Raw genomic sequence first — 16,522 nt, forward strand, 5'->3', positions numbered from 1 at the left:
ACGTATTTGACAATCGCAACATATTCCACCACATAATCCCCACAACATCTCTGGAGTACTAAAAAATATGCGGTTCAACACATAAACCACAATGAAACTAATTAGTTAAAACTAAATAAAAAGAATCAACTACGAAAACAAAACGACATGACAACTGACTGTCTTAATGGACTACTCAACTCTGCCGCACCGAAACGTTGTGTCCTTTCGAACACTTAAAACACACCAATTCCAACCCCCAGAACGAAATGGTGTGTCCTTTCATACGGTTAATTTACACTGATTCCTATTGATATAAAATAGGAACAAACAATTACTTTCTTCATAACACAACTAAAATAGAACCTTCTGCTACTACGAAATCTATTGCAACACATTGCTCTATCAAGAGAACCAGATTGGGCAGAAATCTTACCATCAAATCTATTGCACTACACTAAAAAATCAGTACACCATATATTGGCCAGTATTCTTACCAACATAAATTTTTTAAAAAATTCAGAATTACCAGATCATGGGGCCAGACATAATGGATTTGATAACACACAGTATTAAGGCATTTTGTGGGTCTACAGATATTTCCTCCGACATTCAGGAACTACACCAAATTCTACCTCATTTAGAAAGCAAATACAGGAAGTCCAAAAAAAATATGAAGAGTAATACATTAACAACAACCTATAATACGCAGACAGAGGAATTAGTAAATATAAGAAAATTACTGCCAAAGTATTCTCGCCTGAAGAGGAAACTCACATTACTTCAGAGGAAATACAAAGATCAAACACAGAAGCAAGCGGATTTGGTTGTACGTTTTCTCAAAAAAATGGCAAACGAGATGAAACTAACTAATATCACAACTATAAAACGGCAACAACACATACATGGTACGTTCAAATTAACTCGAACATACCACCACACCCGACCCAATTAGTTAAATTGTATACTACTTCATACGTAAGAAATATAAAAACTAAAAAACGTGATAAAATATATCAATTACACATGCACATTATCTGTTACTATGTAACTCCCTTCTCTTACATTATGTGAATGCCTGACACATAAAACAATAAACAGAGAAATATGATTGCTAGAAATTAAATGAACCCATTCTTTACTAATAAACAACTTCTCAGATGTACAATACTTAGTAACTAACATTTTCAAAACTATTTTACAGGGATCCAACCTAACCAGTCCTATGATTCGGTTATGGATGAATATGAAGACGTATCAAATCCAAATCAGTATCACAGAGGCAGCAACCCTGTCATTTGCCAGAAAACAAGTACATTTAAAAAACTTATAATTTGATACATTATAACCTATGCACCTAACTCTACATAAGGTTAGGAAATTCAATATTTGTGCATATAATAGTTAAACTCATTAGCTACAATCTTCTATGACAGGTGCATACAAGAAAGCTTGGAATTTAGGCCCTCCAACCTACACCTGCCAATATTGCGGAGCAATTCTATGGTATGAAGAACGGACAATCAAAAGTACAAATACACGACAACCCAAATTTTCAATATGTTGTATGGAAGGTCGTGTTCGTTTACCATTACTGAGCCAACCACCACCCTACCTTCAATATCTTTTGAGCACTACATCCGGACAAATAGGTGTACACTTTAGAAAAAATATCAGGGTATACAACTCCATGTTCGCATTTACATCTATGGGAGGCCGAGTTGACAAATCAATAAATCGTACAAAAGGTGCTTATGTATTCAGAATCAGTGGACATAATTATCATCATATTGGCTCTCTCTTACCTGAAATTGGGAAAAAACCACAATTTGCACAACTATATATATATGATACGGACAATGAAATAAAAAATCGAATCAACAGTCTAATGCATGAAGAAGTTCAAGTAGACATTGTTCAGGGAATATGTGAAATGCTCAACGAGCATAATGTTCTGGTAAAATCATTTCGTATGGCAAGGGATAGATATAGAGAACAACCACAAACAGAGTTTCGCCTACGTCTTCTATCAGAAAGGATTAACGACGGTCGGCAATACAATATACCTACGGCTTCAGAAGTAGCTGGATTGATCATTGGCGATCTTACAGATGCCAACTTCCAGCGAGATGTTATTGTTGAACACCGCAAAAATGGGCTCCAAAGGATCACCGATTTGCACCCAAGTTTCATGTCAATGACTTACCCATTAATACACCCATACGGTGAAGATGGATATAGACTGGGAATACAATTGGTGTCTCAAAGCCAAAAAACTTACACACGAGAGCACATGACAATGAGACAATATTATGGATACCGCATACAACAACGGCTTAATGAGGGGCGCACACTTATACCGGCTGGCAGGCTACTGCAGCAGTACATTGTGGATGGTTACATGGCAATTGAAGAGGAGCGATTTAGATATATACGCAATAACCAACCAAAGCTTCGGGCTGATCTTTTTGGGGGCTTAATGGATGCTGTTGTGCGTGGAGATTCTGATTGTTCACAGGTCGGGAAAACAATTATATTACCTTCGTCACACACGGGTGGACCTCGCTACAGGGCACAAAATTATCAAGATGCAATGGCTATATGTAGATGGGCTGGATACCCGAATTTATTTCTTACCTTCACATGTAACCCAAAGTGGCCAGAAATAAAGGCAATGTTTCACCTAATTGGTCAACATGACGATGGTAGTCGGGTAGACATCATATGCAGGGTTTTCCAGATCAAGCTAGCCCAACTAATGCAACATATTAAAAAAGATAAACCATTCGGGACAGTAATAGCATGTAAGTTCTTTCTATCAAATACTCTTATATACCTCCATACTTTAGCGCACTGTATGCATCATCTAAAAATGTATTAACATATTACAAAATAGTTTACTAAATAGTGCCAACTAAGACAAGGAAATATCCACCTTAAAATAGCCAGATGCACCACCCAATTTACCAAGAATTAAACAAGGGAATTCTGTACAAAAAACTACACTACGCACGAAATACATGATATACACGTGAAATACTTTATTTTGGAATTTATATGAACGGGAAAAGAGAAATACTCCCTAAAAAAACAGAAGGAACTACAATATTAAATAGGAATTAATACGGCTTCCAACATCCTAACCAAAGCCATTACTATGCAGGTATATATACAATTGAGTTCCAGAAAAGAGGCTTGCCACATGCACATATATTGTTGTTCCTTCATGAATCACAAAAAAATCCTACAGCGGAACATATTGACAGACTAATATCCGCTGAAATACCTGACCTTGAAGAAGATCCAGATGGGTATAATGCAGTGAAGAACTTTATGATACACGGACCATGCGGACAACTAAATCCCTGCTGCCCATGTATGAGACAAGGGAAGTGCACAAAGCATTTCCCTAAGAAATACAATGACCAGACAAATTTTGATTCGGATGGATTCCCTATTTATAGGAGACGCAACACAGGTATTGAAGTGAAGAAAAATGGAGCCAGCCTAGACAACAGATATGTTGTTCCGTACAATAGGAACTTGCTTGTGCAATTTAATGCACACATAAATGTTGAAGTCTGCAACTACTCAAGGTCAGTGAAGTATCTATTCAAGTATGTTCATAAAGGGTCTGATAGAGCAACAGCAATAATAGAATCAACAGATTCAACAAAAGACAACGATGAGATCAGAAAGTATCTAGATTGCAGATACATTTCAGCTACCGAAGCATGCTGGAGGATATTCCAATTTGACATACATTACAGACAACCAGCAGTTGAGCGACTACCATTCCATTTACAAGGACAAAACACCATAATATTCGAAGAATCAAGGCGAGCTGAAAGCATATTAAACAGACCAGATATTGAAAAACCAAAATTTACTGAATGGTTTGAAGCAAACAAAGAGTACCCCGATGCAAGAGATCTAACATATTCTGATTTTCCTACACGGTGGGTATGGAATGCAAAAAAAAAAAAATGGACTAGGAGGAAAAAAGGTCGGGCAGTTGGTAGAATCTATTTTGCACATCCAGCAAGTGGAGAGCGTTTTTATCTGCGCATGTTGTTAAATTTTGTCAAAGGCTGCACTTCATTTGAAAGCATAAGAAGAATTAATGGAGTAGATTATAAAACCTATCGAGAGGCTTGCTACGCATTAGGCTTATTAGATGACGACAAGGAGTGGAATGACTGCTTGTCAGAGGCTGCCCAATGGGCAAGTGGAAATGAACTGCGCAATCTATTTGTGACTATTCTTATTCACTGCCAAGTTTCAGATTCACACAAGCTTTGGGAGAATAACTACAACATATTATCAGAAGATATCACATCGATGCAGAGAAAGCGTTTACATCTGAAAGATTTGCAACTAACTGACAAACAAATAGAAGCGTATTCCCTGTTAGAAATTGAAAACATGCTCATAAAACAGGGAAGAAGTTTGCGAGACATAGAAGGGATGCCACTGCCAGATAATACATTAATGCGGAATGTGGGAAATCGCCTAATTAATGAAGAGCTAGACTATGACAAAGGTGAACTAAAAAAAATGCACGACAAATCATTTAAACTATTAAATAGTTTTCAATTACCGGCATATGAGGCAATAATATCATCCGTTGATAATAAAGAAGGCAGATTATTTTTTATACACGGACATGGTGGTACAGGCAAGACATTTCTATGGAATACAATTATTTCAAAAATCAGATCAGAATCAAAAATAGTTCTACCAGTCGCCACTTCAGGTATAGCAGCTTTATTGTTGCCGAACGGCAGGACTGCTCATTCGCGGTTCCATATTCCGCTTGACGTCACACCCGAGTCAACATGTGACATAAAACAAGGAAGCCAATTAGCAGAACTACTAAAGAAAACATGTTTGATAATTTGGGATGAAGCTCCAATGGCAAACAAATATTGTTTAGAAGCCTTAGACAAGAGCTTGAGGGACATTCTTCGAGATAGGTATGAAAATAGTTCTGACAGGCCTTTTGGGGGACTAACAATCGTGTGTGGTGGTGATTTCAGACAAATCCTGCCGGTAATTCCAAAAGGAACAGGAGCTGATATTGTTGATGCGTCGCTAAACAATTCGCACCTGTGGCCCTACTTTTCAATTTATGAACTGAAGGAAAATATGCGTCTTACTTGTGGAAAAGTCATGGGTTCTGAAGCTGAAAGAATTGCAAGTTTTGATAGATGGTTATTGCAGATTGGAGATGGATCAGTTTATGCTGATAAAAAGATGGAACTCATTAAGCTACCGCCTGATATATCCATTGCACCATCACACAATCAAGTGGAATCAATTGTAGATGCAGTATATCCATCTCTATTACAGAATTACAACAACCCGACATACTTGAAAGAAAGAGCCATACTAACACCAAAAAATGAAATGGTTCATGATCTAAATGAAAAAATAATGAATATTATACCAGGGGAAGGAAGAACCTACTACAGCTCTGACAATGTGTGCAAAGCAAGTGTGAACACTAATGAGGAAGATATATTGTACCCCACTGAATTCCTTAATAACTTACGATTCTCAGGCATCCCTAACCATGATATACACTTAAAAGTAGGAAGTCCGGTTATGCTTCTTAGAAATCTCAATCAAACAGAAGGACTATGCAACGGTACAAGATTAATGATCACACATCTGGGAAAATGGTCTGTAAATGCAAACATCATATCTGGTAAGAACATCGGCACAACAGTCACAATACCCAGAATTATCATGTCTCCAAATGATTCAAAATGGCCATTCAAGCTTAATAGACGACAACTTCCTTTGGCAACCTGTTATGCCATGACAATCAATAAAAGTCAAGGACAAACTCTGCAGACGGTTGGACTATATCTTCCAAAACAGGTATTCACACATGGACAATTATATGTCGCAGCATCACGTGTAACAACAAGAGAAGGATTGAAAATATTAAATGCAGACGAGGACAGTGAAGACCATACACACATTAAAAATATTGTTTACAGAGAAATATTCCAGAATGTATATCCAAGACTTGTAGAAACACATGATGTCACGTTATAAACAACATAGTCAATCCAAAAAATGACGCATCAGCTACAAATACATACATTGAAGGTGATCACTCACATAACGAATGGTTATACGAAACTTACAAAGGACAATATGGAAACCATATGAACATGAATCACATATAATGTAAGGACAATTGAATCTGGAGCTTACAATTGCACACAATATGGAGTTTGTGTTTCAATAGGACTAACTTATTAAATATTAATGTAATTTAAAGTTGTAATACACAACAGATATATGAATCGCTAGGTGTACATTTTATACGCCCCTCTTATATTGGCCCCTATTTTGTGACATACAATTGCACACAATATGGACTTTGTGTTTCAATAGGACTAACTTATTAAATATTAATGTAATTCAAAGTTGTAATACACAACATATATATGAATCGCTAGGTGTACATTTTATACGCCCCTCTTATATTGGACCCTATTCTGTGACAGCCAATTAAATAAATAATAAAGAATGTGGGAACTTGGAATATGTAAAAAACGAGCATAAAGGAAATATGGCACAAATGATTAATAAAATGATCAACAATTACTACGAAGATATACATGGAAAAAAAATATTATATATTGATAATAAATCACGGTGATCACACGAAATAACAATATTAACCTATGATAATGAGTGAGCTAATTAAACAAAACAAACCGCGCGAAGCGCGGACGTTTTTCCTAGTAATATAGAAAACAAAAATCATTATTTCTTAGTTGCAACACCAAATTTCTCTGACTTTAAATTCTCAAAAATCCTTAGCAAGTTATGGAACTTGCTTGCGAGTTTATGTACTTTGAATAATTTAACATTATCATTTATTTTACTAAGCAACAAGTCAATCAACTTGGAGGCCCGATGATAAAAATAACTGTAATGAAAAGAAGCTTCTTTAGTGAATATATTAGTGAATCAAAAAACATACATCCAAATATATTGATCTATTCAACGAGGCAAAAACAAATGACTGATTTAGAAAAATTGTATTGAAATTGAAAAGTTCAATCACGAATAATTGAATTGATTGTACAAGGAGGAAAAAATAAAAATGAAAGTGGAAGTAAATAACCTAATTAATAAGACGAAGAAATTGTTGTATTTACTAACACATTCTAACAACTTAACCCATTTTAGAGAAATAATTTAACAAGAGATTCACTGGGCTTGTCATACATTGATCTTACCTTTATATTCACTTTTACTAGATTTTTGAAAAAATTAATTCATAAAATACTAATTTGTTGTTTTGTTGAATAATAATACTAACAACAACAACAACAACATACCTTTAATTAAATATAATTGATTTGATAGAAAAAGAAATAAATAATTAGAATTACCTTAATTTATGTCGTTTTGTTTTGAGACCAAATCCTGACCTGCTTAGATTCAAGCTCTGCTTTCCTAGCCAATTGATTTTGTTGATTTTCATTTGAAAGCGGACAGTTCTCGAAGAATCTTCATTGAAAATTCAGGAAAAGAACTTTATTTATCTTTAAAAAAAATAAACCTAAAAATGAAAAAGTAAAAAAAAAAACGTGCCATAAAAAGCATGGTGGATTGGTAGTATTTCTTCATCATAAACCAGGGTCTCAAGTTTGAGCATTGGAACTAAAGCCTCCTTGTTAAGAAATGTTTTCCCCTAAAAATGAGACTCAATTCCCCACTCGAATCTTGATTAGTTGAGCCTAGATCAAGTACCAGATACTCCTCAAAGATTTAGGAGCAGTAAGTACTCCTTAATCCTTAACTAGAGGCCTCATTTTGAGTCCAGGGACAAGAGTTGTCACATTCTGCAGGGAGTAGTTTATCACTCAAAGTAAGGCTTTCTAATGTGACTATGAATTAACCTTCCTAAAGTGGGACTTTTGAATGCAAATCTATGTAGTGCAACTATAGCGAATTTTCTTGAAGAGATTTGGATTAGTTGGGACCTTAAAAGAGTTATTTTAGATGCAGATCTATATCTATTAAGCCTCAAAAGGGGTACCGACATCATGAGAAAGAGTGTTTGCTTTTTTGGTGCAAAAATTAGAAAGAAATTGAAAGTAAATAAACTCATCTACTTGTACTAAAGTTATTAATGAATAATGAAGAACAAACCGATCATTGATAATGTTGCATATAACTAGTAGATTAGTCATCCGAATAAATTATTTCAAAACCATTTAAGAAACTCAATAAAAAAATTAAAAGTGAAATCAAAAGTACATATCTTCTATTAAATTTGAATGGCCATATGGATAGCAAGAGAAAGAAGCAACACAAAAAAAAAAACAATAAAAATTAAATATAAATTAATACACAAAAAACACATACAAAAAATAAATTATTGTATTGCTAATGATTTTGAATTTATCACTCATGCATTTTAAGAAAATAAGATGAAATCTTTAAACAAAAAAAATTTAATTTTTTAAAAATATATATGAAGGATAAAGTTCTTTTAAAAAAATTTATCGTACGCTTCAAGTCTTTGGTTTGTTAGATATTGTGTCTGCTATGCCTTTTTTATCCTTTAAGGGAATTTGATGATTCTTCATCAGGCTCTTCTCCAGAATCTGTCATTTCTTTTTGCTAATTTTTGTTTGATAAAACAAATTTATGAAAGAAACAAAAAAAATCAAGTGTTATTCTATTGAATTTGTTGTGTAGACAGTCAATTTCTATAAGAATAGCTAAAACAAACAAAGAGAAAAGAAATATATAAGAGAGAATTTTTTACATACCTTTTGATTGATGAGTAAAGATAGAGAAAAAGAAATATAAGTGTTCTATAGGAAAATACAAAAGTACCCCCTCAACCTATGCCCGAAATCTCAGAGACACACTTATACTATACTAAGGTCCTATTACCCCCCTGAACTTATTTTATAAGTAATTTTATACCTCTTTTCGGCCTATGTGGCACTAGCTTGAAAAAAAAGTTAACTAGCGTTGGGCCCACAAGATAGTGCCATGTAGGTCAAAAAGGGGTAGAAAATTATTAATAAAATAAGTTCAAGGGGGTAATAGGACCTTTGTATAGTATAAGTGTGTCTCTGAGATTTCGGTCATAGGTTGAAGGGGTATTTGTGCATTATCTCGTATTCTATTTATATAGTAGAAAATAAGTTGATTGTACATGTGAAGACACATAGAATTTCATATTACAAAAAATAAGGGAAAATTTTAAAGAATATAAAGTGTTAAGACAAGATAAGAATTGTGTTCTGTTCTGTTTTTCTCTCACAAAAGATTTGGTTTGAGATTAGTATATATGTTTTGTTATTTATAAATGGGAAAAGAACAAATATAACCCGAACTAACATAAATGGTATGCAGATACCCTCTGTCATACTTTTGGACATTGGTGCTCGCCCCTTCCGTTCAAAGCAAGAGCATATATACTCTTTATACTAACAGGCATACACCTTTCATCATCTTATCTGCTGACCCGATATTTATTAAATATCAGATTGACAAATAAGATAGTATCATGTGTTCCTATTTAGTCTTCCGTTAGAGTGAAGGGTATATATTCTATAGTTTTTGGACGATAGGGCCACCAATGACCAAAAAATATGACGCATGATATATGCATACCATTTATGTCAGTTTAGGGGTACATTTATCTTTTTTCCTTTATATATTGTTTATTTAAATTGTATCATAATTTAGATTTCATAAAAGGACATATATTTATAACTTTCTTTCCATAAAAAAAGTTCATAATTATTTCTTCAAATAATAAAATCACAATTTTTTAAACCATATTTTTAATAATTAATCTAATAAGTACTAAACTCGATTAAAAGAGGATAAATTTGACTAGACCTGAAAATAATTAGGGTAAAAGGGCATGATACAGCTATCAAATTTGCAATTTATAGTAAAAATATACTCGTCATTTCAAAAGGGGCTCACAAATACTCATATAATTACACAAATGACTCAAATATACCATCTTTGTCTAATATAAGTTAAAACTTAATTTAAATTAATTTCTTTTAAGATTTATATCAAAAAAATAAAATCTATGTAGGTACATTTTATATTTTTTCAAAATTAAATTGTATATTTGATCTTTCTCACACATGAGTTCTTTTTTTTTCCTTCTTCAGTGGCATGACCCAAAATTGGACGTGATGACACTCATATATTTCCACCAAAAACTGTCAGTCTCAAACCCAACAACACGAATAAAAGTGGAAAGTAGAACAGGAATAACATAAGAGCGGAAAACTTAGTCATTCTAATATAAATCAAAACTTGGTTGTCACGTTTAAAAGCCACTAATATGAATAAACAATTGAAATATAAGTGCAAGTATCAATGTTTTTGACTATGGAATAGAGCAAAACATAAATTAAGAAACAAGAGGCCCATAGGGATGATAGACATCTACCTCTCAAACTCCTTCAGAAGCCTTAAAAATAGAAGCAGAGCAATCGCACGGACCGGAGCTCAAAACCTACCAGTGTAGAAGTGAGGGGTGAGTATTAAACAACACAATACTCAGCAAGAAACCTATTAAACAACACAATACTCAGCAAAAAACTAGGCTAGAATACGATAGTCATTTCATCCCAACTGAAATGTCTAGACTACAAACTGCTTTAAATCAGCTCAATCTAACAATTTCACAATACACTGTTCATAAGGCTTGGCAATCACATGCCAACAGTCATAGTTCAACAACTAACATTGATTAAGTGTACCCAAGTTTTGTTAAACTAATTATATATTATATGTTTATGTTTGTATATATCCAACCTTCTTGAGCCTTTACTCATAGCAATACCACTACAATAAAAATAACTTTTGTTGATAATAAATAAGCACATCAACAAAGAATGCTAAACTTGTTGAGACGACCTTGGTCAGAGTTAATCGAGCTTGCCAAATGGACGTGAGTTGAAGAGCCAATGGTCTTTTTGACTTTTTAAATTAATCCCTTTAAATTCTTGCATTGTTCTTTTTCCTTTCGTTCATCCACATTTCTTTCTAAGTTTCATAATTTATTTTAAATAATTCAATCAAGTTTATCATAATTGCATCTCATTTCCATCATTCCCAGTCCGCCCTATGTATCATTATTATTGGTTCTTCGTCAACTCTTTGTTATTTTACATTACTTTATAAGTTTCTTGAATCGATGTTCTTAGAGTTCTAGCTATCGTTCATGATTGGGTTGTCGTAATTGCATGATTGCTTCAATTTTGTATTAAATGTTTCTCTTAGATTCGACTCAATCAACTCCCAGAAGCACAATCCGCTAAACAAAAGAGGAGTGAGATTCTTTTGTAAGGCCATCACTATCTTATTACTACCGCAGAGCCTGTTCCAGCTTCTATTCTATCCCTGTGGGTTCTAGCCCCTAGGATTCTTAATCATCTCAAAGTTGTGGGAATGCATACTATTCTTGAGGAGACACCATTGTTCATGGATGGTGTGTTAAATAAATATCCTGAGATTTGGCGAGATCTTATAAGGTTTCATAAATTTGTGTCGTTCACAAAGCCCTATCACCCGTATGTTCTAAATTAGGTGAGGGAATCTTATGATGTATATACACAATTGTTACCAAGAGGTTAGAAGAAAAAGGTTTGGCTTGACCCTATTGAAGTTGTTCAAGTTCCAAGTGGGAAAGTGAAGTGTAGAAAAATTGATATTAATAATGCATTGGACTGCACTGTACGAATTTGTCACAAGTTGTCCAATAAGCTTGAAAAGACATTAGATGGGCTGAGGGGTTGGCTTACCCCATTCTTGAGTGAGACTTCAACTCCTTAGATTAAGGAGGGAGTGATAATAAAAAAGAAGTGTATGCACATCACCATGCGATACTGGTTTTGGTTTTTATGTAGCTCTTTGATGCCATCTCAGAACGAGTCTATTCTCCGCCATACAAAAGATGATCTGTTATGGTTGATCATCGCTAAAGAGAGGCTAAATCTGGGTTCAATAATTGCGTTGGAGAAAGCCATGAGGGCTAAGAAATACATACACATCACAGCGCCAAAAGACAGGTGTTTCTTTTATGGAGAAGAAGTGTATAGACATCACCCCAACCTGCATGTGATATTCGTTGGATTGAAGTTGAGTACCTTTAAGATAAGGTCAAACGGAAGAAGACAACGTGGATAAATCCCTGGTTGTTTATGTAGAATCATTGGAGGGTGAGTCTATACCTCTCACTTCTTTGTCTATGCCTCAGGTGCTCCTATAATTGGCACTCTTTCTCACCCTCCTTTAATTCAAGAGGCTGTGTTTTGGATTGGTATTGTGTAACCTTGCATATCCTACAGCTGAGCGAGCCTCTCGTATTAAGGCACAAGTTCCCTCCATGATTTACCGGGCTATAGAGACTGCCTTGTACCCCTTTGGAAGAGATACGAGGGGCATAGGGAAATATTATGGGTGTATGAGAAACGTATTCATGGATTATATGCCTGGATAAAAGACTTGATACATGATGTGGATGAATAAAAAATTCATTGATATTTCATATTATGGAGTGATTCTAGTATCCCGGAGGGCGCACACATAGAAGTTCTTGTGATAAATACTACACAGCCTCGAGTTACTGATAATTCAGAGACCTTCGAGGTTGAGCAGGAGGGCATAGGTTCCGAGGAGGAGACGAGACTTATAGCCCGACAGTTAATCAAAATGCGGAGTTGTAGTACCTTGAGAAGGTGATTCTGCAAATTGCTAATGAGGTTTCCCTCTGTGACACTTCTATGATTGGCTTTAGTGGGTCCAAGCCACTAAAGAGCATATTACACCTACCTTGTGCGATGAGCAGGGCATTGATGCCCTAAATGAGGCTGCACCAGTTGGCCACACCTCTTTACTTCCCTAGATGTCAAGGCAACCCTCTTACTCTCTCCATGATTTTCTACTTAATTTTGTGGCTTAGAGGACAGTGTCTATTTTTTTGTGGAGTAGAGGGAGTTTTATTTGATTGGGTTGTAATTTTGATACATACTCTTATTTTTCATACCTCTTGGATTATAATTATAACTTGATGGTAGTTAACTTCTTATTTTCTTTGATAGTATAATTTCTTTTGTTTTGGTTTAGTTGTTTTGATTCTCATGCTTGTCTAAATTTTGAATATCGATTGGCACAACTGTGTTATCTCGAAAGGTACTCATGTGGAGATATGTGTTGGTGGATAACTTGAGTTGTGTAATTCTTGCATGATGTTTGGGCATCTTGTGTTGAATAGTTATGTATCTATTCATGTAATTTTGTAATGATCCTTGCATTCCAGCTAGGGTTGTAGTGTCACGATCCAACTTAGGAACGTGACCGTCGCTAAGGGGGAGATTCCCAAAGCAAGCCTTACCAGAACTCTACAGATTAACGAGCAGAGTTTCCTTTGTATTTAGGCCTATCCTGAATTTTCTTGTCTCAAAAATTCACAACACAACTAATTGAAACTATAAACCACAACATGATATCCATCAATGATCTAATTGTCACACAATTAAACCAATTAATCTCTAATTATAGAAAAATTTCCAAACTAGTCACTTTACTACATTTCGAAGGACTAATCTTTACTCAAATCAAAGGAATGACAAATGGAGTGACTCTAAGAATTTTTAAAAGAAACTAAATAAACATAGCAAATCAATAGTTCTCTTTCTTCACAAAGCAATTCGGGGCTGAATAGATGCTACCAATTCACACGCTAGTTAATAAAATCCTCTTCAATACCACCTGAGCTGTTCGTAAAAACAATCAGCGAGGAGTGAAACGCTAGCTCAGTGAGTAATAATACTTAACCACAACCATTTTTAACGAGGAACAAGTCATAAAACATGCTAGTATGATTGTCAAAATGATAAAATCACTTCCTTTTCAGAAACCTTAACAATATTCGATCTTATGTGCCTTATATATGTAAAATCAATGTAAATACTTAATAGTAAACTCAGAAAAATATTTTCATATCAAATCTTATTGTTTGGAGGTTTCTGAGGATGAATTTTATGTAATCAGTGCAAGCTTCTCTTCAAGAAATATAAAAAAAAGTGAACTCATCATAAAAGAATTAAATATTCATATGAGTAGATCCCTACTCGAGGGATATCAGTAACAATACATGTGTTCTACCTTCCCACTATCAAAGGTTTTATCAGTAATGAGTAACTACAAGCTACACTAGGCCTAACGAACCCGCAGTTACTAGGAGATTCATCAAGGTCTACTCCATTTATATTTTTCATGTAGTCAGTAGATGCATTTCAATTGAAGTTTCTGATGTTAAAAGTTTCGCGTTATTTACCAAAGGCAATACAGAAGCTAATTTATGGCATTTGCGGAATGGTCACTTGAATGTAAGGGGTTATAATTATTAGGTCGTGGAAATATGGTTCTTGGTTTGCCTAGAATTTATTCTCTTGAATTTTGTGAAGGATGTGTGTATGGAAAACAAAATAGAAATTCATTTCTTGTAGATAAGTTTTGGAGAGCATCTGTTGTTTTGAATTGGTGCATGATGATATGTGTGGTCCTATGATTGTTGAGTCCTTAGGTGCTACTTTTTGCTTTTTACGGATGATATAGTCGAATGAGTTGGGTATATTTCTTGAAATTCAAACCAGAAATATTTGAAAATTTCAATATATGTAAGTCTTTTGTTGAGAGACAAAGTGTTCGTAGAATTAAGACTCTTAGAATAGATAGAGGTGGTGAATTCATATCAAATGAATTCAACACCTATTGCGAGGAAAATGGTTCTCATAGAGAGCTCGCAACACCATATATGCCGGAGCAGAATGGTGTTGCCGAACGCAAGAATTGGACGGTCGTTGAAATGGTTAGAAGCATGATTCAAGATAGAGGTGTACCAAAATATTTATGGGCTGAAGTTGTTGCTACTGCTGTCTACATGCTGAAAATTTCAACCACCAAGGCTGTTCTTAATCAAATAACAGATGAAACATGGAGAGTTAACAAGCCCAAGGTAAGCCACTAACGTGTCTTTGGATGTATTGCTTATTCTTTAATATATTCCCAAGCTAAATATAAGCTTGATGAAAAATCAATGAAATGTATCTTTGTTGGATATAGCACACAATCCAAAACTTATAAGTTATATAATCCACTAAGTGGGAAATTGTGATAATTAGAAATGTTATGTTTAATGAAGATTCTAGCGGGAACTTTGATTCTGAGAATGTTAGTTCAAATATTAAATTGCCGCCTACTGAAGGAGCTTTTCAACAAGAATCTGCAGCAGTTTCAGCAAGAACCTGCGGCAGTTTCTGTTCCAGGGAACACATCCAGATCTTCCCCAACAAGTAGAAGTCGTGATACTCATCAACCCAGAACCTCTTCTCCAACAAGTGATCATAGCTTAACCCACCAAGGAAGTTACATCAGTTCTTCTTCAAGTGATTCTTCCAGTGAGACTCCACCAGAGAAATTCAGATCGTTAAGGGAGATTTATGAAAATTTGTATTTTGCTTTGTATGTTATTGAACCCAGTTGCTTCAAGGAAGCTGTAGAAAGTCAAGCATGGAAAAATGCAATGTTAAAAGAGATGCAAGCAATATAGCAGAATCAAAGATGGGAATTGGTGAATCTATCGGAAGGAAAGGAACCCATTGGACTCAAATACGTGTTCAAAATCAAGCGGCATCCCGATGGGAGCATACAACGATACAAAGCAAACTTGTAGCTAAAAGATATGCACAACTGTAAAGAATAGCAGAAGAAAAGAATAATTCGGGAAACCTTCTGCTATCCCAAGATCGTTAACTAAGATCGAAAGATTCAGCTAAAGAAGAGGAAGCTAGAAAGGAGAACTTGATTATGGAAGAATACTCTTTTATTAGGAGGTTCTTGGTTTTCTTGGGTTCATTACAAATGACTATGGCAACCCTAATTTATACTAGTATAGGGATGCTTCTAGAAATTATTCTAGAAAGATTTACAAGAAAAATCTAGATGACCTAATCTTCTAACTATCTAACAAGAATCTAGATTTTTCTATAATTCACTATAAATATCTACTTCTGAGAACAACTACACAATTCTTAGATACATCAAGTACTTTAGGTAATACTCTACACAACTCTAGAAAGTTGTACTAAATATCTAGGATTATTTATATCTCCAAAAAATCATCTTTATTTTCACAATTCGTGGAGGAGCTCAAACGAAGCTTTGAGCCACATCTTGGTGAAAATCTCAGCAGTTTCTTCCGGACTCCACATGTTGATTCAAAGGATAAAGATTTTCCCTTATCGAATGGTCCATGTAAATTATCTCCTTGCTGAGTTTCTAAACTCCCCCTTTTTCTTAACTTCTTGACAACACTTTCCTGTGAAGTCCCAACACCAGCATAGGATCCATCGTCATATTCTCTTATCATCCCATTGATAGATATTTTGGCAGCTTCAAAATTTTCAAAAATCATATTTTTTGTCTTTAAGACTTCAATATCATCTTCTTCCCCTAC

General features: G+C 34.7%; 1 protein-coding gene across 1 annotated transcript; it reads left to right on the forward strand.

Moving 5' to 3' along the window:
- The first annotated feature begins 1,687 nt into the window (after nt 1–1,687).
- LOC107030316 lies at nt 1,688–12,907 on the forward strand. Its single transcript, XM_015231634.1, has 5 exons — nt 1,688–2,783; nt 3,143–5,865; nt 11,929–12,071; nt 12,570–12,651; nt 12,800–12,907. Exons 1-5 carry the CDS (start codon nt 1,688–1,690, stop codon nt 12,905–12,907), a joined length of 4,152 nt encoding a protein of 1,383 aa, XP_015087120.1.
- Nucleotides 12,908–16,522: the final 3,615 nt, after the last annotated feature.

This window comes from Solanum pennellii, chromosome 9 (assembly GCF_001406875.1).
Source record: "Solanum pennellii chromosome 9, SPENNV200".
NCBI lineage: Eukaryota > Viridiplantae > Streptophyta > Magnoliopsida > Solanales > Solanaceae > Solanum > Solanum pennellii.

Coding starts and splice junctions, on each gene's coding strand:
- LOC107030316 (XM_015231634.1), top strand. CDS start 1,688: ATGGGAGGCCGAGTTGACAAATCAATAAATCGTACAAAAGGTGCTTAT. Junction 12,072..12,569: donor ATCACAGCGCCAAAAGACAG/GTGTTTCTTTTA, acceptor GAGTGATTCTAG/TATCCCGGAGGGCGCACACA. Junction 12,652..12,799: donor ATAATTCAGAGACCTTCGAG/GTTGAGCAGGAG, acceptor GATTGGCTTTAG/TGGGTCCAAGCCACTAAAGA.